The sequence below is a fragment of the Sander lucioperca genome, chromosome 10 (genome assembly GCF_008315115.2).
Source record: "Sander lucioperca isolate FBNREF2018 chromosome 10, SLUC_FBN_1.2, whole genome shotgun sequence".
NCBI lineage: Eukaryota > Metazoa > Chordata > Actinopteri > Perciformes > Percidae > Sander > Sander lucioperca.
The window spans coordinates 26,320,467-26,343,841 of NC_050182.1; the positions used below are offsets into that span (position 1 = coordinate 26,320,467).

Sequence of the window (23,375 nt, forward strand, 5' to 3'; positions counted from 1 at the left end):
ATAGAGGTAGGCCAGGGGCTGAGGCATCAGCAATAACTTCAGGGTCCTATATTTATCTCTTCTTTGATTTGTTTTCTCAGCTGTCTGTTTTCCTTCTCTGCCATTCCTCTTTCATTAATCGTATTTCTTCCTTACATACTCATGTTGTGTTGTGCTTCTGTCTTTGTGGCATAGACAAGCCCTGTTGATGTTGAGTTTGTCTTCCTCTCCAGGAGGGCGAGGGAAAGGATGATTGACCTGTCACGAACCAGAGATGGAGAGAAGGAGGAGGGGATCGAGGGAGGTTTCATGGAAAACGGGTTCAAAGAACCACAAGAAGGAGATGGTACGGGAGGAGGAGGGAAACAGCTGCAGTGCCCTCCTCCTTCTCCTCCTCCTCCCCCCTCCAACCTCATGGACAACATCTCTGGAGAGTTTGCCCTTGTAATCAACGGTCACAGCCTGGTATGAATATCACGCCCCCATACTCACATACTGTCCACATACACAAAGCAAGCAGGGGCCATGGAAAATCAAACTGTCAACTGTCAGCAAATAATGAGTTGCCAAAAATGTGCATTAACAACACATATTCTTAAAATATTTGGTTACACTTTACTTGAAGGTATCTACATAAGAGTGACATGACACTGTCATGAACGTGTCATAAACATTATAAACAAGTCATAAACGTTTATGACATAACACTTCTTTTAGTAAGTGTCATTCGGTTAGAGTTAGGGTTAGGGTTCATGTGTCATGACTGTGTCATGACAGTGTCATGTGTTCATGAGTGTCATGTCACTCTTATGTAGATACCTTCAAGTGAAGTGTTACCAAATATTTTTCTTCCATAGCTGCAACTCAGACCCCTTACCATTTACCCGCAAACTTCTTTACTCTCTCTCCTGTTCTTTCATAGGCCCACGCACTAGAAGCAGACATGGAGACGGAGTTTGTGTCGACGGCGTGTGCGTGCAAAGCAGTGATCTGTTGCCGAGTCACCCCGCTGCAAAAAGCTCAGGTGGTGGAGCTTATCAAGAAACACAAGAAGGCCGTCACTCTGGCTATAGGAGACGGAGCAAACGACGTTAGCATGATCAAGAGTGAGTTGTGCAGACATGGAGGATTGCGTTAAGGAGAGGGCGAAGTGTAACAAGAGACAGAGACACAGGTTTTGAGACAGAGAGGAAAGAGATAAGTTGGGTTTAGCCACATGGGGGCAAGTGTCTTGTTGTTTGTCTACCTGGTGTTACTAGTGGTGACGAAGGTTGTGTGGAAATGTGTGTTGCAGTAGGTGTGATGTCCTCATCAAGTAAGGAACTGATTTTAAAGTGTCTTCAGTGTGGTGAGTGAGTGTCCCCTAAACCCTACTGACCCGCAGGTTGCCCACTCATTACGCTGCGTAGACAAACATTCAAACCCACAGAAATGTATTTTTAATTCTAGTGGAAATCCCAAACATATGTCAGACTGAACTTTTGGGAAATGTGTATAAAATGATGAAGGAGACATCATGAATATTTTTAGGGCTGCAGCTATAGATTATTTTAGTAATCGAGTATTCTACGGATTATTCCATCGATTAATCGAGTAATCGGATAAGAAATACTTTTGTTTTATTGAAGAGCAATAATATACAATAATTTGGTTTAATTTTCAGAATAAGGAACATTTCTATTGCCTACATGGCTTACAACATCATCTCTCAAAAAACTAAACATATTAAGTGTCATATTACATTGTTTTTTTAAAGAAAACATTTTCTGAAATGCAATAACCTCAAACTAAGGCATACATTAAACATACATAAACATTACCTTAAGTTGTGCAACTTAACTTTCAGAGCTAAAAGTTTCAACCTGAGACTGATCTGTATATAGACCTATATGTAAATATTAGTTATACTCAACCTATTTTCATTCATATATTTGATTACAATGTCACACAGCTCTGTTACACTTATGCTAGTAGATCGTTGATCAGCTGTTTCTCCATGAAGAGAGAGAGTGAGAGAAAATGGTGCGCAACAATAAGCTGTTTTTCCAAAGGGATAGTCAACAAGTCGGCTCTTTAAATCAAATTGTGTTCACCACTACATATTTTCTTGTCTTTGTTTTTGATAGTTGTTGTGTTTGGTGTAGTTTCATCGTCCATACAACTCTGTGATTTACTTTTGTTGGGTCTGCGTCGTGGAATGGATTATTAAAAGTGCACTATGAGATCCTGCATGGTCACTTCTGTTGACGTTCCAAGTAAATTCCAAACAAAACAGATCAAGCTCACTCCTCCCTCCATGTTTCCGTAACTGTCATGACTAACTGACTAACTGTCACTAACCCCCACCCCCCTCTCCCCTGTTGGTGATTGGCTGGAGTGTTTTGTTGTATTTTGGTGCCTATCCTGTGCCTCTAGTGTTTGTTTGACGTTTAGGACCCCTGTGTTGTCTCCCGAGACCGGGCTTTTTCACAGTGTGTTCAGGGGGCAGGCAGCTAGCGGATCAAGGAGAGATGCCTACGATTTGAGACAAAAATGAAATTGCGCTGAAACCATGCAGGAACTTATAGTGCACCTTTAAGTTAGATTCAATGTTTTCTGTTAAGATGCTGAAGCATTGACGTCGTGCTATTATTGTGGTAAGCTAGTTTGATTTTGCAGTAGACACACTGTACAGAGTTTTCGTTTTAATTACGTTTGAACTGATTCCAAACTTTGGACACTTTCTGTCATTTTCTCCAGCCTATCTCTTCTCTTAGCCCCCTCACTATTTACGCTCTTTCTTCATTTTGTAATCTCCGCCGTAAAGTCTTCATGGCATGTGTCGCCATGGATGTATTAAGAGAACTAGCTAGAAGCGTCAGCCCGGTGTGCGACAGTAATAATCATCCGTGCGGAAACACCGTGAGCGATACAACATTGGTAACATTGATTAAACGAAGCTTCGAGGCAAATCATTTTGCATCGAGGATTTTTAGTAATCGAATTATTCGAGTTACTTGAGGAATCGTTTCAGTCCAAAATATTTCCATTTAATGAAATGGTGCAGCCATAAAATATGCAGTCTAAGATGTTTTTGAAACTTAAAAGCTGCTTAGGGGGAACAAATGGTTTGGTTAAGCCAATAACCCAATGTTCTGTTTCTCTAAATGTGTAATATTCTGTGTTTTGTAAGTGTTGCATCACTTTGTGTGTTTGTCTGTGGATGTACGTCATGTTAACATGTATAGGCCTGTGTGAATGTTTCTTCAAATTAACTTATGCAAGTACAATGCAGAAATACAGCCAATGCAGCAGTAATGGGTGGGGTTGGTTCACATCCTGTTATTTATGCTCTTCAAATCTCAATCTTGTTTTTTTACTGAGGCATTTTGTTTTATCTGAACCTCTTGTGATTAAGGCATAATAATAGATAATTTACCTATACTTCATAAATTGAATTTTATATATATATTATAGCAATTACTAAGAGCAAATTGTGGGTTGCAAGCTTGTTACTTTGTCTTTCTAGCTTCTAGCCGTTAGTTGTATCTCTTATCTTTTGAGCCAAAGATTTTTTTTCCCTAACCTGGAAACACAAAAGTTGGAGTAGGAGGAATTATTTGACATTTTTTACAGAGAATTAGATGAAAATATTGATACCACTCTCCTTTTTATACAGTAAATATGAAGCTTAGCTTAACATAAAGACTGGGAATCTGAAATTGTTGAATGCTTTATGACCTGTTAATAAAGACATTAGTTACTTATAAACATTTTATCAAGGGTGCCTTATTAGAACATGGTACTATTCTATCTACATGCATTCTCCTTTTCATTTCTAATAGTACAGAGACAATTCACCTTAAAACCCCTATAAGAAAGCCAAGAACAAAAGTCCAGTTTTTCCAACTCTAGCCAGATTTATGTGCCTTACTTTTTTCCCTCTGTGTCTATCTCTTTCCACTCCTTCAGGTGCTCATATTGGAGTTGGTATCTCAGGTCAGGAGGGAATCCAGGCCGTGCTGGCCAGTGACTACTCCTTCTCCCAGTTCCGCTTCCTACAGCGCCTCCTGCTGGTGCACGGCCGCTGGTCCTACTTGCGCATGTGCCGTTTCCTCTGCTACTTCTTCTACAAGAACTTTGCCTTCACCATGGTGCACTTCTGGTTCGGCTTCTTCTGTGGCTTCTCGGCACAGGTCAAAGAGTAGAGCTTATGAAGAAATCTGCATGTCAAAAATCAGGGGTTAGGAAATTGTAATGATTTGACTTTGTCTGCGTTTTTAATGTCCATCTCCTCTCTCTTGTAGACGGTGTATGATCAGTACTTCATCACTCTCTACAACATTGTCTACACCTCCCTCCCTGTGCTGGCCATGGGGATATTTGACCAGGTCTGTTCAAGGACACTGTGCATGCTGTATTCTTTCCATTAAATTGAAGAACCACATAAATGTTGGTGAATTCTCTGTTGCGGTTCAAATCTTCATCAGCCACAACAACAGAACATTAAAGAAAGATGTAGCCATATGTTTTGCTACTCTAGCAAGACATGGCAATGTTGGTCTTTTGGTCAGTCATTCCACCACTTTGGACCAGACTGAAATATCTCAACTATTGGATGAATTGCCATGCCATTTCGTACATACATTCATGGTCCCCAGAGGATATAGCTTACTGACTGCCCTCCCTTGCCACTATGAGGTTGACATTCATGGTTTTGAGTGAAATTTCTGAAAAACTACTGAATATATTGCCATGACATTCACAATGACATTCAGGAAGAATTGTTATAACTTTGCTGATCCCTTAATTTTTCTACTAGCGTAATCATCAGGTCGAACTTTTAATTTGTCAAGTACTTTGATTTTTGAACAAAAACCAGCAAACTAATCACAATCCAATCGTGTATCTATGTTCCAAGGGTCTTACAGTGTGTTCCCCAGCTGAATATCCTCTTCATGTGACACATTAAGGAGGCCTTTCAAATGGTTTTATGTTCTCAGCATTGTTTTTGCCCTAGGTTAAATGTTCAATGTATGTTCCTCTAGGTCAATATGGTGAAATCACCAACCTACAGCTTATAACCTACTAATGTTATACTCTTTGGAACCAACCTACGCCCTCAAATTTGTGGGCAAGACAAGTTTCTTTAAACAAGACTTTAAACATTGATATACACATTGAACAGATGTGTACTATTCAAACTGCATTTGAAATGTCCATCTCCCTTTTTTTATTTTTTAACTGTGAAAATAGCCCTTACCAATCTCTTGCAAAACTCAACACAGCCACGCTAGACTAGGCTTGAATAGGTCCTTGAGAACATAGAAATGACCCCCATTCAGATAATTTTCAGCTGCACTTTCTGTTTAGTGCTGAGTGCTAACACACTAAACTAAGATGGTGAACATGGTCAACATTATACCTGCTAAACATGTTAGCATTGTCATTTTAAGAATGTTAGCCTGCTGGTGTTAGCATTTACCTAAGTACAGACTCACACAGATGCTAGCATGGATGTACACTCTAGAAATTGGTCATTATTTTATGAAATATAACAATTCCAGGAAATATCTGTAGTTACGACCACAGCAAAGCAAGGTAGCCTTATTTTAGTAAATGCAGCTCCTCTCTTCCTCTCTTGTTGTAGGATGTTCCTGACCAGAGGAGTCTGGAGTATCCTAAACTGTATGAGCCCGGGCAGCTCAACCTCCTCTTCAACAAGAGAGAATTCTTCATCTGCATTGCCCAGGGCATCTACACATCAGTAGTGCTGTTTTTTGTCCCCTGTGCCGTCCTGTCTAACGCCACTCAGAGCACCGGAGTGCCCCTCGCTGACTACCAGACCTTTGCAGTCACCACGGCAACCACCCTGGTCATTGTGGTCAGCGTACAGGTGAGAGAGGCCATAGTGGTGTTAGCTTTCCTCACAGCTTGCTACCTCTATTTTTAACTGCTGTCGGTTCCATCAATGTGTATTCATTGTGTGGTTTTTTTGCATGTTTGTCTGTGTGAATATGTAGATCGCTCTCGACACAGGCTTCTGGACTGTTATCAACCATGTGTTTGTGTGGGGCTCTCTGGGCTTATACTTCACCATCATGTTTGCTCTGCACAGTCAGACCCTCTTCAAGATCTTTCCAAATCAGTTCCACTTTGTAGGTCAGTCCCCTCTTCTCTTTATTTGTCTGTTACACACACACACACACACACACACACACACACACACATGTGAGAGCCTGACCAATACTGAATTTTTCATGTGTGATGAGCTGAAATATGATCTGACGATAATATTGGCTCTTTGATAGAGAATATCTTCATTACGTTTACTGTAGTCACCTGCTGAAATCATTTCACACCACCAGTAAGATCATCATGTAAAGATGTCTAATATCCTTGTGTGTGTGTGTGTGTGTGTGTGTGTGTGTGTGTGTGTGTGTGTGTGTGTGTGTGTGTGTGTGTGTGTGTGTGTGTGTGTGTGTGTGTGTGAAATGCTGTAAACTCCTGAAACATATTTGTTCATGTTTATGTTTGTATATGTGTGTTTGTGCGTGCAGGTAGTGCCCAGAGCACATTGTTGCAACCAGTCGTGTGGTTAACTATTGCACTGGCGACTGCAATATGCATAGTTCCAGTTTTGGCATTCCGCTTCCTTAAGGTGGATCTCAAACCTCAGCTCTCAGACACGGTGAGAAAACACACACGCTGATATGTCCATCTACTTCATTGTCTTCACATGTGTCAATGTCACGTCTTCCCAACAGGTCAGTTTCAAACTGGTCTCAGCCAATGATTAACTGCACACGTAAAAAACAGTTCATCTGAGTGCGTGTGTGATGATGAGTTAATGCTTATCGTCACTGGCCCGCTCTGCAAATATTGACTTGACTTAATCAGTTTACATTAATGACACAAGTTACTTTAGTATATGAGTATAAGCTCAGTGTGTGGCCTTGTCAGTCAGTGTGTCTCAAGCCAGCTTGACGTCAAACCGGAGCCCCTGTCAAGTTGGCGTGAAGAAGTTCCTCCTTCCTGTTTCTCTACAGTCATATTAACTACAGTCAATAACTATTATCTGTGTCTATGCTGGGGATGAGTTTTAATTGTAAAGTATGAAGAGATAGAAAAGTGGCAAACAAAGTTTGGTGTGTGTGTGTGTGTGTGTGTGTGTGTGTGTGTGTGTGTGTGTGTGTGTGTGTGTGCGTGCGTGCGTGCGTGCGTGCGTGCGTGCGTGCGTGCGTGCGTGCGTGCGTGTGTGTGCCTGACCTACAATAACTAAAATGAAAAAAAGTTCAGAAAAAAAATATAATAAATAATAATAACAGTAGATACAAGGCTCACAGGTGGAAAAAGAGTAAAAACAATGTTGTCAATGGAAAAAAATGAAAGAATTTTGCAACCTTAAAGGAGAAGAATTCCCCGTTTTGAGAAGCACATTCCATTAACTTAGCACAAAGACTGAAAACAGGTCTCTGTTCCTTTCTTAGGTGCGCCACACTCAGCTGGTGCGACAGAAGAAGCGAAAGCCGGTAGGTCGTAGCGTGGGAGGTGCCTGGCGTGGGGTGGGCAGAGTGTCAGAGGGCCGTCTGGGCACTCGCGGCTCTAGGAGGTCAGGCTACGCCTTTGCCCACCAGGAAGGATTTGGAGAGCTGATCACCTCAGGGAAGAACATGAGACTCTCATCCTTGGCCCTGGCCAACTTTGCCTCCAGACACAGCTCCAGCTGGATCGACACGCTCCGCAGGAAGAAACATAGTCACGCTCACACTCCTCCCAGCGCCTCTGGAGAGTCCAGCCCAGCACCCAGTTGTGTCTCTGTGTCAGTTCCGCCGCTCTCAAACTCCTCCTCTGTTCTGGGCGGCACACAAGATATACCCATCGAGGAGGACAGAGGCGCAGCACTAGTCCAAAATACACAGACTGTTGCTGCTTCACCCACACAAACCCCTCCAGCTTCAGCACCAGCTTCAGAAGAAGCTGCACCTCAGGCCCTCAATGCTGGCGTCCTCACCCCCGCAGCAGTGAGGGCCCATGGGGGAGACTCACCTGGAGGCTGGACCGTCACTCTGGGCACTGTGCAGGTGAGCTGCTGTTACTTCCCATTCATGTATTAATAACAACAATGAAACAGTTACAACTAGGGCTGTCAAACGATTAAATTTTCTTAATCGCAATTAATCGTTGAATTTCTATAGTTAATCGCGTTTAATCGCATGTTTTATCACATGATTAAAATTCTATTATTTTGCATTTCAGAACTGTTTTTAAGTACATATTAACAATGGAAAGCAAATCTTACCAGTGTATCTTGATTGGGAATCAAATGAATGCAAAGAAAATGACTTTATGAACTTGATTTTAAGATTTGTATTTGTTTATTATATATTTAATCTAGTCACACATTTGAATCTAGAGTCAATATTAGGGTTGGGTATTGTTTGGTTTGGATACCGGTGCTAAAGCGGTACTTTTAAAACAGTACCAGTGCCTGAACCGATACTTTTTAAGAAAGTTATAAAAAAGAAGGGTACTAAACAGTTGGTGACATTAAAGAATGGCTTGTTTATTGCTATGCCTGTATCGTCAAAATTAAATGTTTAATAATAATGTAATCACTATAACCAGGGTTCAAAATTAACTTTTTGGTCCACCAGCCGAATGGCTAGTGAATGTTTACATTTGACAAGCCACTCTATAGATTACCATTGCTTTTTTTGGCTGGTGAGTGAATCAAATCTACCAGCCACATGCATACTTTACCAGCATTTGGCTGGTAGATGGTGCTAATTTTGAACCCTGACTATAACAGTAACTTATTTCACTAGTAAATAGCTGTTGAATGACAAAAACAACCACCAGATGGGAAAAGGGCATTTAACAACAACTTTGAATGCACCACGAGGCTGTAAATTAGCAGTTTCATTGAACACACTGTCTGTGTGCGTTCAATGAACAGCAGCTGCAGATTGTTACATCCCGGTGTCGGAATCCTCTACAGTGAAATACAGACAAACTTTACACCGTTTAGCATTAGCTGTCAGCATTTTAACCGTGTTTAATCCAGCTACTAGCTAGCGGTAGGCTAACGTTAGCTGCTGTCGAGTACAGTGTTAACTAGCGTCACGTGCAGCAATGTTTCTGTTGCCTGTAACGTCTGTTTCAGAGCATCAGAGAGAAGTGCAGACATATCAGTGGCACCAGAATGAGGCACCGAAATCCGCGTTGCTATTCCTGCAGCAGCAGGATGTGTTACGAGGAAGTACGGCAAAATAGTAGCCTGTTAGGCACGACGCAAAGCCGAGTGAAGTGAAAATAAATTAATAAATGGCAGCATGCAATTAATACAATTAAAAAAAATTAACGCATTATGCTCGGCCCTTAATCGCATCGCGATTAACGCGTTAATGCTGACAGCCCTAGTTACAACACATCTAAAAGCATACACATCGACACAACTCTTCCTCTCTCCAACAGGAAGCTCTGTTTGGTTGGAAGACTCGGACCACTGCATCCAACAGCCCAGGCCCACCCTGTGTTGCCAAGGAAACCAGCCAGATTGAGTGAAACATTCAGAATAAATGGAGGAATAGCTTGTTCACTACTGTCCATCACATGTTTGCACAAACATACAGGATGTGTTGTGTGTTTTCCTGGAGAGAAACTGCGACACTGAGAGCACACTGACTGTTACAAACAGCTCCTCACTCTTCTCTCTGACTCCCAATGAAGCTTCTATAATAAATCAAATAAATCCAAATCATAGGAAGAAGTGGCACATCCTTATGACATGGACTTTGCCAACCATGAATTGGGATTGAATGGAGATAGACATGTTCCGACAGCATATAACTGTGTTCATGTATGACTAGAACATCATGAGATTTACAGTATTTAACTGAAGGAAAGCAGTGGGTGCAGAAACAGATCACTTACTATTAATGATCTAAAAGATTGTCACCACTTCTTATTTCAAGTTTAGCCTCACTCACAACCAAATCACGCAGCATCTCTCAAAATCAACAATAGGTTGAATGAATGAGCAGAATAACAAGACTTTCAATCAGTGAAGTGCCGGCATTATTATCTGTAAAAGTGTTTTTATCCTCCAGCCTCTGTGTTCACTATAGTTCTCAGTGAGAACGGTGCTTTATTTTACAGGACACTGCAAGACTGTTGCAAGACTTGTGTCCCTTATCTCCCACTGATCTGTTTTCTTACTTGTTATACCTCTACTTCATGTGTTTTCCTTTCTTATTTTGCATCATATTGATGTGTTTTATAATGGCTCCTCAAAGCAAGCTCTCAGTGCTTTTTCTCCTCTTTGCAAGTTTTTTTAATTTTATTTTTGGTCTGACAAAGGGCCAGATCATGTAAATATCTCGTACCACCGCAGTCTGAAAAACACAATGAAAAGACCAACTGCCGCTGGCTTACATTATGTAAGACCTGGGAAAAGTGCAAAGAAACTCTGTGAAAACCAAAAAGGCACTAACGGACATTAAAAAGTGATTTGTCAAACCGTCTTACACTTCAGTAAAGTGCTTTAAATGTTTATTTGTCCACGAATAAAGGGAAGGTGTTTGGGAATAATCATGCCTTAACAATGCCGACATTGTAGTCCTCTAAGCTCTTTCTGGTTTCTGATCTATCAATCAAAGTACAACATCTCATCTGTGTTTGCTCCTAACTATTACTGACCCCTGACTCGGATTGGGGTGAGATAATAAACTAAGTTGCGTAACCAGAGGATCGATATAAACCTGGATCTGTTTCTACAGTCTTCAACAAAGCAGCTCTCAGACTGAAAATACAACAGAATGCTGACATGATCTGCAAAGACAAGGCTGGAAATGAATGTACTGTACAGTAGTTGGCCCCATGAATTGTTTGAGTATGGATGATCTCTTAGGGTGGAATACTGAGCTGTTGAAACAGTGGTCAATAAACATGTCAACTCTCTTTCAAATGAGAGAAACAAACTGTGTCCATGCAAATGTTATTTCAAGTATAGCATCCAAAGCGTAAGGTAGAAATGACTATGCCATGGTGGGGCATGAAATGAGGTAAAGTGAAAAATAACTTTGAATTAGTTTAACCACAAAAACACAGATCTGTGGTACTTTATGTGGCAAAAACACTCAGAGAAAGATATAGTTTGAGTTGTGTTCAAATCAGAAAAGGAATATTGAAATAAAAAACACGTTTTACATATTTGACATTATACACTCACTTATGGTATGTAATTAGAATAAAGTGCACAATACAAAATCGGAAAAGTACAGTTACAGACAGTAACTACAGTAGGCTATGACAGACTTCCTGTGTATGACAGGTTTTAAATATAAATATTATAATTGCAGGACTATTTACAGTTCTCATGGGGTTTTTTATTTTGACGCTGGGGAGGATTTCCTCTGTAACGGGCTGAACAAGGGGAAGAGAGCTGGGATTTCACAATAACGGGTCTTACTGACAGCAGACTGCTGTAACCAGAGGAAGCCGGTCTGTATAACAACCCTGTCTGTAGCCTAGAGGACTGTCAATTGTTGTTTTTTGTTCGTGTGAGAAGGTTAAAAGGAGTCACAACAATCTCTCAGCTGATGCTGTTTGCGTGTTTTAGTGATGGTGTGAGGAGTCGGTGAAGGGAGACTCATGCGCAAAAATGCGAATTATTCTCCCTTTGCTGTGTGTTCTGTGCGCCACAGCGGTCCACGGCATTTTTGACGGAACCTGTCCCAGAAAAGGTAAGACACCAGAATCAATTAATAATTTATCCTGACATGAAGTTTGCTCAGGTATTGTCAAAATTAGGACAAATCAAAAACTCAATTCATTTTAAAAGTAATTGTAAGGTGTTTTTGTTTGCTAAGATGACCTTAATGTCCCCCACGAGAGCTATTCAGATTTGTTTTGATTTTTTGACTGGAGATAAGATCAATCACAGTAGCAGCCTGCTTTGATAGCAGTTTAAGCACAGCGCGACTCATAGTTTAGTTTCGAATTTCACATCATATTTACAGAACTTAAAGTATGCTTGTTTCTAAATATACATTTAAATATTTATTTAAATTATCTGTATTGCCATTATGTGTCGTTTCACATCGAAATCACTGTTTTGTAAAGCTTTTGTGGAAGCTCAGAAAAAATGTTCTTCATACTATAGCCTATAACCTAACCTACTATAGCCTAAGGCTATTTACAGTTTTTATGTTCAGACCCTGAATTATTTTTTCTAAATTCAGCATCTGGCTTCATTGGCAGTATCTACAAATAACCATATGCTGCCAAATCTCAGCTCACCAATCAGCATCTACTATAAATGTGTTTTTTAGCCTTGGTTATGTTTGTTGTACTGGACTAAAAACTTCTGGGAGAGAGGGAATAAAGCTCCTTTTACTTTGGTGTCATAATTTCTGCACTTTATAATAATTATCCAAATAGCATGCATAGGGTCAGGCGAATTCAAAATGTTAGAATAAGTGTAAATGTTTGAAACCTAAAACCAGTTTTGTCTATAGAGAGAACAACGACCTTGTTCTTAACACCGACAAAACTATCTAACTAATAGTTTTGTCTAACTAACTAACTATATTGTGCTTATCTGAGAGATAAGCACAAAAGAAATCCTATGTACCTGCACTGTCCTTTATGTACAAATAGCAATAAAATCTCTTGAATCTTGAACCAGTTCTACAGTAATAGATTTCTATATCTGATTTCTAGGCAAAAAAGAGAGGGAACTGGGAACGTGGGAGCAATAGAGAGAAAGTGTGTTTTGCACTACAAGGGCAATGGGCTTCTGACGTCAAGCCAGTATGTCCAAACAAGTGGCGATAACAGCTAAGGCATTTATGTGAGTTTTGAATGCAATCAGAAAATCTGCATACTTAGGGGAAGAAATATAAATAAGTGAGAGATTGCACAAAAGGGCATGATTTAGGACTGAAAACGAAACAGTAAAGAAGAGAGATTTATTTAAAGAGGAAGTTTAAAAAGAGTTGCAAATTTTGGTTATGCAATGTTGCATTGTATCTGTACTAAGCCCAGTGAACTGCAACCAATACTCATTCTGTACAAAATGCTGCCTGAATGTGCGATGTCTTGAAAGTCTTGAATTTACACACAAACACAATTCAAGACAGACAAAACACACATTGGTTTATATTCTATAAATCTTGTTTTTTGTTTTTCTGTGCAGACCCTCCCCCTGGTGTGTTGGTTTTATCCCCGGGCAGTTCGTTGGTTTTGACCTGCAGCGGTCATGTGGAGGTGGATGGAGTAAAGGTCAGCATGGCCAGACAAGGCTCAAACACCAACAGAGGAGGGAGTTCTTCTGATTCAACCCCAACAACCACTGTAAACATTAGAAGCAATACTGAAGTTTCGATGAAAAGTGACAAACATACTGTGGAGAATACTGTAAGTGAGGGATACCACCCTGACCTGACTGATGCGGGAGAAAACAGAAGCCTTGGGCGTACAGCTACAGGATACACAGCTTCTCCCACCACTCACACGGTCTGGCAAACCAGTGTGAGCAGACTGCTAAAGGATGAATCCGACTGGGAGGCTAAGGAGATGGATGGCGAGAGCGATTACGAGAAGGAGGGCGACGAAGGGAGCAGAGTAACAAGGGGCATAAAATCAAGGCTACAGTGGAAGTGGAACAGTAGGACAGTGGGAAAAGGAGACAGAGACTGGGGAGAAATCACATTTGAGAGGAGAAGGGCGTCACTGTCTCTGTCCTCAGTAAGACTGACAGACTCTGGGAGGTACAGTTGTTATCACAGAGGCAGAGAGAGGTTCTCCTTAAAAGTAAACGTTGCAGGTGAGTCACAACAGCAATGAAGTTGTAATGGATGATTGAAGTTATATGTGTCAATTTGATTTGATCCATAGGATATTTGTCCTTTCATTGTCCTAACATATCTTAATTACGTAACAAAGAAACAAAAACATTAAGGATTGTTTTTCTATAAACAATACAGTCTGAGTAATACATTGCAAAGTGAATTATGCCACACATTCTGAATGTAAGGACTTTTAGTGTAAATAAAAGATGTTATGCATCAGTGTGACAATAAAAAAGTGAGTAATGATGTATGGGTAGAACATTGAGACAGTTCAGCTGGTGGGATGGTGTTTTGCTTGTCTCTCTCTCTCTCTCTCTCTCTCTCTCTCTCTCTCTCTCTCTCTCTCTCTCTCTGTTTTACATCATTGTTGATCGAATAGCTTTGTGTTTTGGATTGCTGGTTGGACTAGGGAAAAGTGGCATTTTTCATTATTTTTTAAAACAGCTAATCTAAAAAACTATTGACAGTTTAATCTATAACAAAACTAATCGATTGTTGTAGCCTAGCATTGAATGAGAGTGTGATAGTAATTAAAAGTGTGGTTGATATAGATATATTTAGGAAAGACAATGACTGACTGACTGATAAATGTACAGTATTACTGCATGTCTTCTATACGTGTCAGATCCTCCAGAGAATCCCAGCCTGTCCTGCTACAAAAGGTCACCCAGCAGTAAGATCCGCTGTGAGTGGGCACCCCAGAAGCCCATCACTATAAAGCCTAACTGTTACCTCTTACTCAGTAAAAGGTAAGGACATACATTAACACTATAACTCCCCAATGAATAACTTCTAAATATGTCATACATGTCTTATACATATGTGTGGAGATGGTAAATACTATTTTACAAAAAAACCTTTAACAACATTACAAATTCTGATTTAGATGTTGTTTCTTTTCAGTCCCTGTATCAACTGACCTGTCAATCACACTAGTATAGGTGTTATAGCAGGTCCCAATACTGTTTTTTTCTTTCTTTGTCATTCCTTCTCTCAGCCCGGCAGGGGCTTTCCATCGTTCACAGTGCTCATACTCATCTCGGCGCTCCCGCTGTTGGTGTGCTCTGGAACACAATTGGGACGAGCTGAGAACCCTTCACATGGCCTACCTGTGTGTTACGAGCATCGCTGGCAACGCCACCAGCGCCCTGCGGCACTTCATACCTATGGACATTTGTAAGTTTTTGCATCGACGGATGTGTCCATGTCACATGTGTGTTTGGTCTGATCTAAGGGTAATTAAAGCACTCACTGTATTCCTTCCTGCTCCCTCAGTAAAGCCAGACCCTCCATCAGATGTGTCAGTTCGACAGGAGGAGGGACAGGAGATGAGGATGACGGTCAACTGGAGTTTGCCGATCTCCTGGATGCCTCACGACCACTATTATAAACTAATCTACGAGATTCAATACCGACCTCTCAAGTCCTCATTTTGGCAGGTGCGTGCTGGTAGACAAATAGAGTTTTTGAGCAAGCACTGTTGGTGTGTGTGTGTTCACTTTTCACATTTCAGTAGCTCAATGCACTGTTGGCTTTTCTGGCCTGAAACAATTAAACACTTAAGTGACGTCAGTGTGATGTGTGTTCACCTGGATGTCTTTCTGTATGTGCCTATGTAGATACATAGGATTGAGGACCGCTCCTACACTATCACTGATGCAATACCTGGTGTTGAGTACCTGATACAGCTCAGAACTAGAGATGAGTATGATGGTCAGTGGAGTGACTGGAGTACACCTGCCAGCAGATGGACAGGTAAACACACATACACACACACACACACACATACACACAGAAAAAAAGTATAAAATCAAGCCATTTCAAGATGGGGTCACGCGCTTAGCTGACGCTATGGAAACTTTATATGGTTGTTTTTTTCTGCTCAGGGGCAGGCCGCCAGAAAAGTCGTTTTAGAGACATGGAAGGGATTAATTAGGTGGACCTGTAAATCATTGAACTTTATCGCCTCGGTATTATGTGATCCACCTTGGACACAGACAAAAGTAGTCATGACAACCTGAAGAGGAAAGCCTCCTGTTTCCTTCCCACACAATTAGGGTTTTCAAAAGTAGCTAAATAAAAACTCTCTCATACTTACATCCTGGTAACCCTTCCTGTTGTGTTTCTCATCCTTTCTTAATAAATTGACTCATTATGCACAGCATGCATGCAGTATTCTGGATCCTGGTTACATCTTCATAAAGTTGAAAATATTTAGAAAACATTTATGAATGCATCCTCATATCCTGATGTTCTTTGCAAAATGAAATATACCCCATGAAAAATGAAAGTGACACATGTTCTCGCTACATGAAAGTATTTTTTTAACATATCACTCTGTACTCTTTTTTTCATTCCCTTGAAATCATTTATATCTCTTTGATATGTGTCATTATTTAGGGGTTTTACTTTCTTGGGAGTAAGACGAGAAGATTAATACTCTAATGTCTTGTTGTTTTTAGATTCCGGTTTTTCCACAGATTTAACTAGATTTATGGTGGTAATTAGTGAGCAGCTGGTAGGCATGACTTTTTATATTTGGCTAGCTATTTGTCAGGCTAGCTGTATCTCCCTGTTTCCAGTCTTTCCGCTAAGCTAAGCTAATTGTATCCTGCTGAAGGTCCATGTTTATTGTACAGACATGAGAGTGTTGATCTTCTCTCAGAAAAAAAGCATATAAGCGTATTTACAAAATGTCAAACTATTTTTTTAAGTAGTTTCCTGGTAGCCTTGGGATGTAAGAAGCTGACCATGTAATCACTTTGTTATTAAGTCTGAGACCAGACTGCGACCTTTGTTGCATATTGTCAGCTTTTCTCTCTCATTTTGTGTCAACCTCATCATTTGGTATGTTATCAAATGAAAGTAAAGACTGCTCTAAAAATATAGTATCCCGTGTCTCGGGATATGTACAGCTCTTCTGGTTCATGATTTTAAATCATTTTCAATTATTTTAATTAATTTACTTTTAGATTGCTTAGATGAAGAAAAGTTAGTTGGTTAAGGTCAATGGGAGAAAAGCAGTCTAAATATATATCAGGTTTTACATATGTTTCTAGGGTTCCTGTGTTTGAAGATAAATCTGTACCAGCAGGAGGTGATGAATTTTGTCTTTAATAATTCAAATTTTATTATTAAATTGTTACTAATAGTAGGTAATAGGAATTCAAAAGTTATTTAATAACCATCCGATAAAAAAGGATTCTGGGTAAAGACTATTAAATGTTCGATTTCAATGCCATATGCCAGAACAAGGTTGACAGTAGTGGTTAAACGTAAATGGTTAAGTATACTCTGACAGAAGCCATTCAAATCTAATAATGAGATAAACGTGGTATTAAGGCTGTCATCAAAATACAGACTAGGAGCATGGTACACAAATAAAATTGGCTTTAGCGTATTCCAGGTTGGGTGTGAAAGCCTGAAATACTAAGATCAAGGCTTTTGAATGAGTTGTAATTTAGTTTAGGGTTGATTAATAGGCTTGAGTCAAAGATGTGTGCAACTCCACCTCCTCGGCCGGTGCCTTGAGGAATGTGAGTATTAATATGACAGGAGGCAGTGGATTTATTTAACACATTTAACACATTCTTCATGACACAGCCAGGTTTAAAGTGCACTTTATTTTTGCAGTCATTGGGGAAACAGAAAGCGGTCTCACTCTACTTCAAATTCTGCTGTTTTTTGCAATCTTCCCATTGCAAGACAAAGTAAATCAATATGACAATCTGATATTAAATAGTTTACTAGTACATCTTTAGATGACAGAGATCTTATGTTAAAGAGTCTTCTTCTATTTTGTTGTAGGCCTACTATTGCAGAGGTGGTGTTCATTTCTATTAGGTTTTAATGTATAGCTTTTCTTTTGATTTAATTAGTGGCCGGAGGACAGACACCATCTCCATGGATTGATGCCACAACGGTAAGACTCAATCCTTACAGTAATGCTACCCTAACACTTGCTGCATACAGTATTTAATGTTGTCCTGCGATGAGTATCTCACAACGTCTCTTGTGTTCTACCATCTCTAACTTGCAGTTTCCAGTATACTTAGAAGGCTCTGGTACAGATGAAGATGTGTCTGATGGTAAGATGGCTAGCAGACTCTAAAATACTTTGGTTTAGGTGTGTGTGTGTGTGTGTGTGTGTGTGTGTGTGTGTGTGTGTGTGTGTGTGTGTGTGTGTGTGTGTGTGTGTGTGTTCGCGCGTGTGCATGTGCGTGAGAGATGGGAGGGAAGAATGAGAGAAGGAACTCTTAAATGTTGTTAGTGCTGAAAGCCCCCTCTGCTCCACTGGGTTTCAACAGGAAGCCATGTCATCATAATAGCTGAGGCTCAACAACGAAACATGCCACAGGAAACATGGCTCAACACACCTATCTCACATACACAAACACACACATTCAGTCACACCCCAACACATTCTTGCATTGATGTTATTCAGCGCCATTAGGATTTCTCACAGTCTGCCCCGGTCTTTATTGCAGTTCCTCAACCTTCTTCAACTGGAGTGGGGGTGTCATGTCACATCTTGTGGATCTCCTGTGGTTCACTTGTTCTCTTGTCGGTCATTTTGGCTGCCTACATATTCAGGTAGTGTATACTGTATATATATATATATATATATATATATATATATATATATATATATATATATATATGGAAAATAGAATTTTTGTACAAGACATGGATACATTTAAAACATGAGTTAAATAATTGTTAGTGGATTACGCAGAGTTTACTCGATTTGAAACCAAAGCAAATTATATCAGTCAACTTCTCTATTTTCAATTTCAGACACAAGGACAGATTTATGTCTAAACTCCAGAGTCTGAGTGTCATCACCCAGTGGGATGACTGTACTCGGCCTCCGCCCTCCACCCCAACACCTCCAGAAGGGCAGGCTCTGGTGACCTTTGCCCCTGTTCATTGCCAAGAACCCCCACTGAGCAAAGTGGAAAAAGAGGAAGAAGAAAATGAAGAACAGTGGGTGAAGGAGAAGATAGAAGCCATGCATTTCAACAACACAAGTTATTTTTTTATCCTTAGGGAGTGATGAGCAGACAGAAAAGGGAATAAAACTATCCAAACCCAGTGTCACAGATGACAAAAGGATAATGGACTTAAGATTGTTGTGGTTCTTCAATGAGCTTCTGTTGAAAGCAAACTCAGGAAGAGCTTGTATAGTCTGACTCTCTTTCTATCTCTAACTAATGCCTAAAATACCTCTAAATCCTTCATGTTGTTATATTTGTCTTAAGTCGTCTCTCCTGTGTCTGTGCCAATATAGTGTGTTGATAAACTGTAGACTAGATGTACTAATTATAAGCCTGCTAGCACCACCTGATGTTTGTATATAATTGTATTAAGGTTTATCAAATATACAACTTGCATCCCTTTCAGTTTCCACATATTCTTTACAAGGTTTGAAAAAGAATTGCCAAAAGCTGCTGTCAAAAGCATTGGAATATCATCTGTTTTCCATCTGTTTTTTTGCTCCGTCTTGAAGGGGGACTTCTGTGCTAAAATATAGTTTCAAGACCTCCATTATCTCAGTTTTGTGTTTACATGTTGCATCTGAAATTAAGTTTAATAAAATCTAATTACCACTCAGCAAGTCTAGGGTCACGTAGATTTCTAGTCTAGAAAGCATTGGGAAAGTGTACACATTGCGCAGGGAGTGGAAAGAACAGGGAGTTACAGGCCCATCAGCATGTTGGGATACTAAAAGACAAAAATCAAAAGGATCTTGTAAATAGTTTTTAATGACAATGTAGCTAAATCTAAACAGTTCACCAGTCACCTATCCTCCGGAAAGAGATTCAGAGAACACCTTTTAATATGATAGAAAAGTTCAGTGAAAAAACTGCACTACAGCCACCATGGTGATTTACTGTTCTTGCAAGGAATACAGAAGTCAGAAAGTTGTAGCCTATAGTTTTTTTTATGAGGCTCTACACTGACATAACACTACTATTTTCCTATTTTGTATTCCTTAAATTATTCCCACTTTAAAAAGTGGATTAATTTTATTTACAAAACAACAAAAAATGAGAACTAGTTATCCTGTTACAGTCTGTTATCCTCTCATATGCTGCCACCTCGCGGACACAGTCCTTAATTGCTGGAGGTCGTTTCCATAGTAACAATAGTTACCAGACCGCAGCCTTGTCAGTAACAGGCGACAATTTTTTTCTGCGTAATATGGCTTCAAACGTTTAAATACCAATTTTAGACTACCAGTATGGTAAATCATTAGACGAACATCTGTAGAGAAAAGATGGCTGGAAAGGGCAGTTTGGCGAAACTAGACGTCGGTGTATTAAGTGCTGAACAGCAAGAGAAACTGCAACATTTCAAGGTAACGTTAACACCCGGGTGGATTTTACTGCGCTAAAAAGCTAGCTAACTCTACATTAACGTTAGCTAGCCACAAACCGCAGCTTGATTTGTATGCTGTTGATTAGCAAGCCTGACATGCATTTTCTTTTGATTCTCAGATTAAAACGAGAATCGACAACGAGAATTATTTGAGGTCGCATCCAGAAGTAGAGGTATTGATAGGCGACTTTCTGAGGTCAGTTAACTTTAGCTCATCTTTTGTTGTTTTTGCTCACGGTGTACGCTGTTAAACTTTACTATTGCTAGTTAATTGTGTTCGAGACTGAGGCGAAAAGAAACCCAACATGCTCAAGCTCTTTCAAGGATAAAATAAGTCCAAACTTATCAATGCCAGCCTTTGTAAATATCTCTAAGAAATCTGATCTTGTATCTCCTCCTAATCTTAGCGTAGTGCCTCATTTTCATTGCTAACTATTTAATAGAAGGTATGATAACAGAAACCAGCAAATAAACAATAGAGGCAACCTTAAGTGAATTACAGATAGTAACAGTAGGTCTTACTGTATTTAGGCTACATGTGTGACAGAAGGATTTTCCCCTTGGCAAATTGATATTTCAATATATCAACATCTAAAATTCTAAATAAAATAATGCCCAACTATGTGCTTTAAAAATTGTTAATTATTAAAGCCTTATCAAAGGTTAATGCAAATATGTTTTAAATATGTATGTGACCTATTTTACTATATACAACATCATGTTATTTACCAGAATATGCTTCATTTGCTCAATTCACAAACAAATTAACTCAAAGTCTCGGCTGCTTTTAGGTTAATGTGTCTTAAGCCTCTATGCAGCTTCTTTTAAAGAAACAGCCTTTAGTCCCAGATTCTTCTGCCTCAGGCAACAAGTATATCTGAGGAATATCAGAAGAAGAAAACTTTTAGTTTTAAAACACTCACAGACTCCTTAACAGGTGTCATACTGTAGTTGTGCAGTTACTATTCACATTTCCTGTCATCTCACAGAGATGTGCTTCTTAAAATGCCCGCTGACATCCGTGAGTTTGCTGCAGGTAATATACACAGACACACACACACACACACACACACACACACACACACACACACACACACACAGTCGATTGTTTTCTATGTCACCTTTGTTTATGATGTAATTTTATTGAGTTGTCCCTTGAAAAGACAACAATAAATTGATCCTACTAACAATTTTCGTCTGTGTAACTAAAGCCCGATATAGCTTATGATCCGTGCCTTAGACCAATGGTTTCCAAAGTGGGGACCAAGGACCCCTGGGAGTTCCAGGGGGTCCCCAGCAAAAAGGAGAATGCTTTATTTTCAGTATAATTTCATCCATAAGTAACATAATGACTATTTTGTGTTTAATACACCCTTTTTAATAAAACATCTAAAAGCGAAAATCCTATCAGATTTTCTATGGTATGGGCTTTTCTATGGTATGGGCTATGGTCTAATTTGTGTCAGTTTAGGTGTCCCTCACATGGAAATTTAGGGAACCACTGCCTTAGACCTCTATTGTTTTTTTCAAAAAACAATTTAATCATCAAAGGTGTTGAAAATAGGCCGAAACAAATGCACTTTTGACTCTACGTAGTTTAAATAACAATAGCTAAAAACGTATGTGCCCAACTGCTTTAGTATTTTCTTTCTGAGCCTTTTTAAAAAATGAAAATTTATGAGGCATTTTTAGAGATCAACTTACATCTAGTAGAAATGAATGGGACTGTGGCCACCGACAGGGAGTGCCACTGACAGGGTAGGGACATCAGAAAATATGAGAGATGGACTAATGCATAGTTGGTTTTTGTTTTTGTTTTGTGGAATTTGTTGACGATAAAAATCTAAAAGAAAAATCTGAAATAACTCTAGCCTTATCCTTTAAACGGACCCAAGGAAGTGTAGTTGTTGCCAAGGTAATAACTATTGGGGATCCAAATTGAAAAATACTGTTAACACACACACGCCTCATTTTACCCACTAACAAGTGTCAATGGTCTTTTTCAGATTACTTCACCAACCCAAACCTCCATGCAGTTATTGGCTCCAAAATGGAAGGAAACATGAAGTGAAACACACCCAGTCACGGTGCTTCTCCTTTGTGTCTTTCATGTATGGACTCTATTTTAGTAACAACAAAGACACATATACATTTGCGTTAGTCCAGTAATTGTTCAATTGTTTGTAGTGTCAGATTTCCTATCATACACGCACAGGAAGTTAGCTAATAGGTAAGATGGTAACGGCTGTTCCTCATGAGTGTGATTAAAGGTTAATGAGAAGAGAATGTCCTGTGTGTATTACACACACAGTACACTGCGTGCTATTTGTCACATCATGTTGTCACATCACCAATATAATTGTGAAGAGATATACTGAAAGCTATAGTTTATGTTAACTGCTTGCAACTACCTTTTCCACCAGAACCATTAGTCGTGGTCTGCATTGTGGTCCCAGTTGTTGAGTGGACATACTATAGTCAGTAGTAGAGTTTTTCTCTTTTCTGTCTGTCTTCCTTCAAATTCTTTTTCTGATGTTTTATGTCCTGTTCCTTATTTTATATACATATTTATTTTTGTGCCATTGAAAAATTGGATTCACATTTGTGTGGGAAAGAAAAACTATAGACTGTAAAAACAAGTAAAAATTGTATGAGGAAAATTTACTGACTTTGAATGTCTGAGATTAATGTGGGGTTTTCCCATTGAACTGGATTTAGCATCTAGCTGACATCACACCTGCACCTGCAGTGGCCTTAACATTGAAGTGTGTTCTGTATCACCGCTAAATTCTCAAAAGCTACTGTTAATGGAGCTTTTGCCATGTAGTTATCTTCCTTTGTTTGTTTTTGGCTAGGTCATTTTATTTGGCGTAACAGCCATTTCTGTGAATTGACATGATGTATGGTCTAATAAATAATTATCACATCCTGTTACATAACCTCAAAAATAAATGTACAACTTCTCGTCCAACCAAGACTCATTCCTTTATGATCTACTGTCAGCTTGTCTCTCAGCTTTGTGTATCATTGTGTCAGATTTGTTTGGTTTTCTGAAAAAATTAGAATGAAAACTTTAGTTTCTTCACTCGATAAGAATCCTTCAACAACTTTTATAGGATTATCTCACCTTTGTCTAACAATGGTTTGTTCATTCCTGGTTGACATAAAAATATTTCATAA

General features: G+C 39.5%; 3 protein-coding genes across 5 annotated transcripts in view; all 3 read left to right on the plus strand.

Annotated features, from left to right (window-relative positions):
• atp8b2 (ATPase phospholipid transporting 8B2) overlaps window positions 1-10,940 on the plus strand; it is a 30,624-nt gene extending 19,684 nt beyond the window's left edge. For both annotated transcript variants that reach the window (XM_031299281.2, XM_031299279.2), the window contains 9 exons: window positions 213-444; window positions 902-1,085; window positions 3,931-4,154; window positions 4,266-4,349; window positions 5,609-5,854; window positions 5,982-6,120; window positions 6,519-6,649; window positions 7,449-8,042; window positions 9,436-10,940. In XM_031299281.2, coding sequence (XP_031155141.1) covers window positions 213-444; window positions 902-1,085; window positions 3,931-4,154; window positions 4,266-4,349; window positions 5,609-5,854; window positions 5,982-6,120; window positions 6,519-6,649; window positions 7,449-8,042; window positions 9,436-9,525 — 1,924 coding nt within the window. In that variant the 3' untranslated portion in view covers window positions 9,526-10,940. The remainder of the gene's footprint in view (window positions 1-212; window positions 445-901; window positions 1,086-3,930; window positions 4,155-4,265; window positions 4,350-5,608; window positions 5,855-5,981; window positions 6,121-6,518; window positions 6,650-7,448; window positions 8,043-9,435) is intronic.
• A 470-nt stretch (window positions 10,941-11,410) lies between these two features.
• il6r (interleukin 6 receptor) lies at window positions 11,411-19,427 on the plus strand. Of its 2 annotated transcripts, none has more exons than XM_036006054.1 (10): window positions 11,411-11,705; window positions 13,160-13,789; window positions 14,440-14,563; window positions 14,800-14,990; window positions 15,090-15,253; window positions 15,434-15,569; window positions 17,693-17,736; window positions 17,854-17,902; window positions 18,302-18,407; window positions 18,612-19,427. In XM_036006054.1, the coding sequence occupies exons 1-10, from the start codon at window positions 11,624-11,626 to the stop codon at window positions 18,868-18,870; spliced, it is 1,785 nt and encodes a 594-aa protein (XP_035861947.1). In that variant the 5' UTR covers window positions 11,411-11,623; the 3' UTR covers window positions 18,871-19,427. The 2 variants fall into 2 exon arrangements, with proteins under 2 accessions (XP_035861947.1, XP_031155135.1); XM_031299275.1 differs by having other exon boundaries at window positions 11,413-11,705; window positions 14,812-14,990.
• A 436-nt stretch (window positions 19,428-19,863) lies between these two features.
• Window positions 19,864-23,166, plus strand: LOC116049532 (RIIa domain-containing protein 1). The gene is made up of 4 exons (XM_031299277.2): window positions 19,864-20,175; window positions 20,315-20,391; window positions 21,185-21,231; window positions 22,202-23,166. Exons 1-4 carry the CDS (start codon window positions 20,095-20,097, stop codon window positions 22,264-22,266), a joined length of 270 nt encoding a protein of 89 aa, XP_031155137.1. The 5' UTR covers window positions 19,864-20,094; the 3' UTR covers window positions 22,267-23,166.
• Window positions 23,167-23,375: the final 209 nt, after the last annotated feature.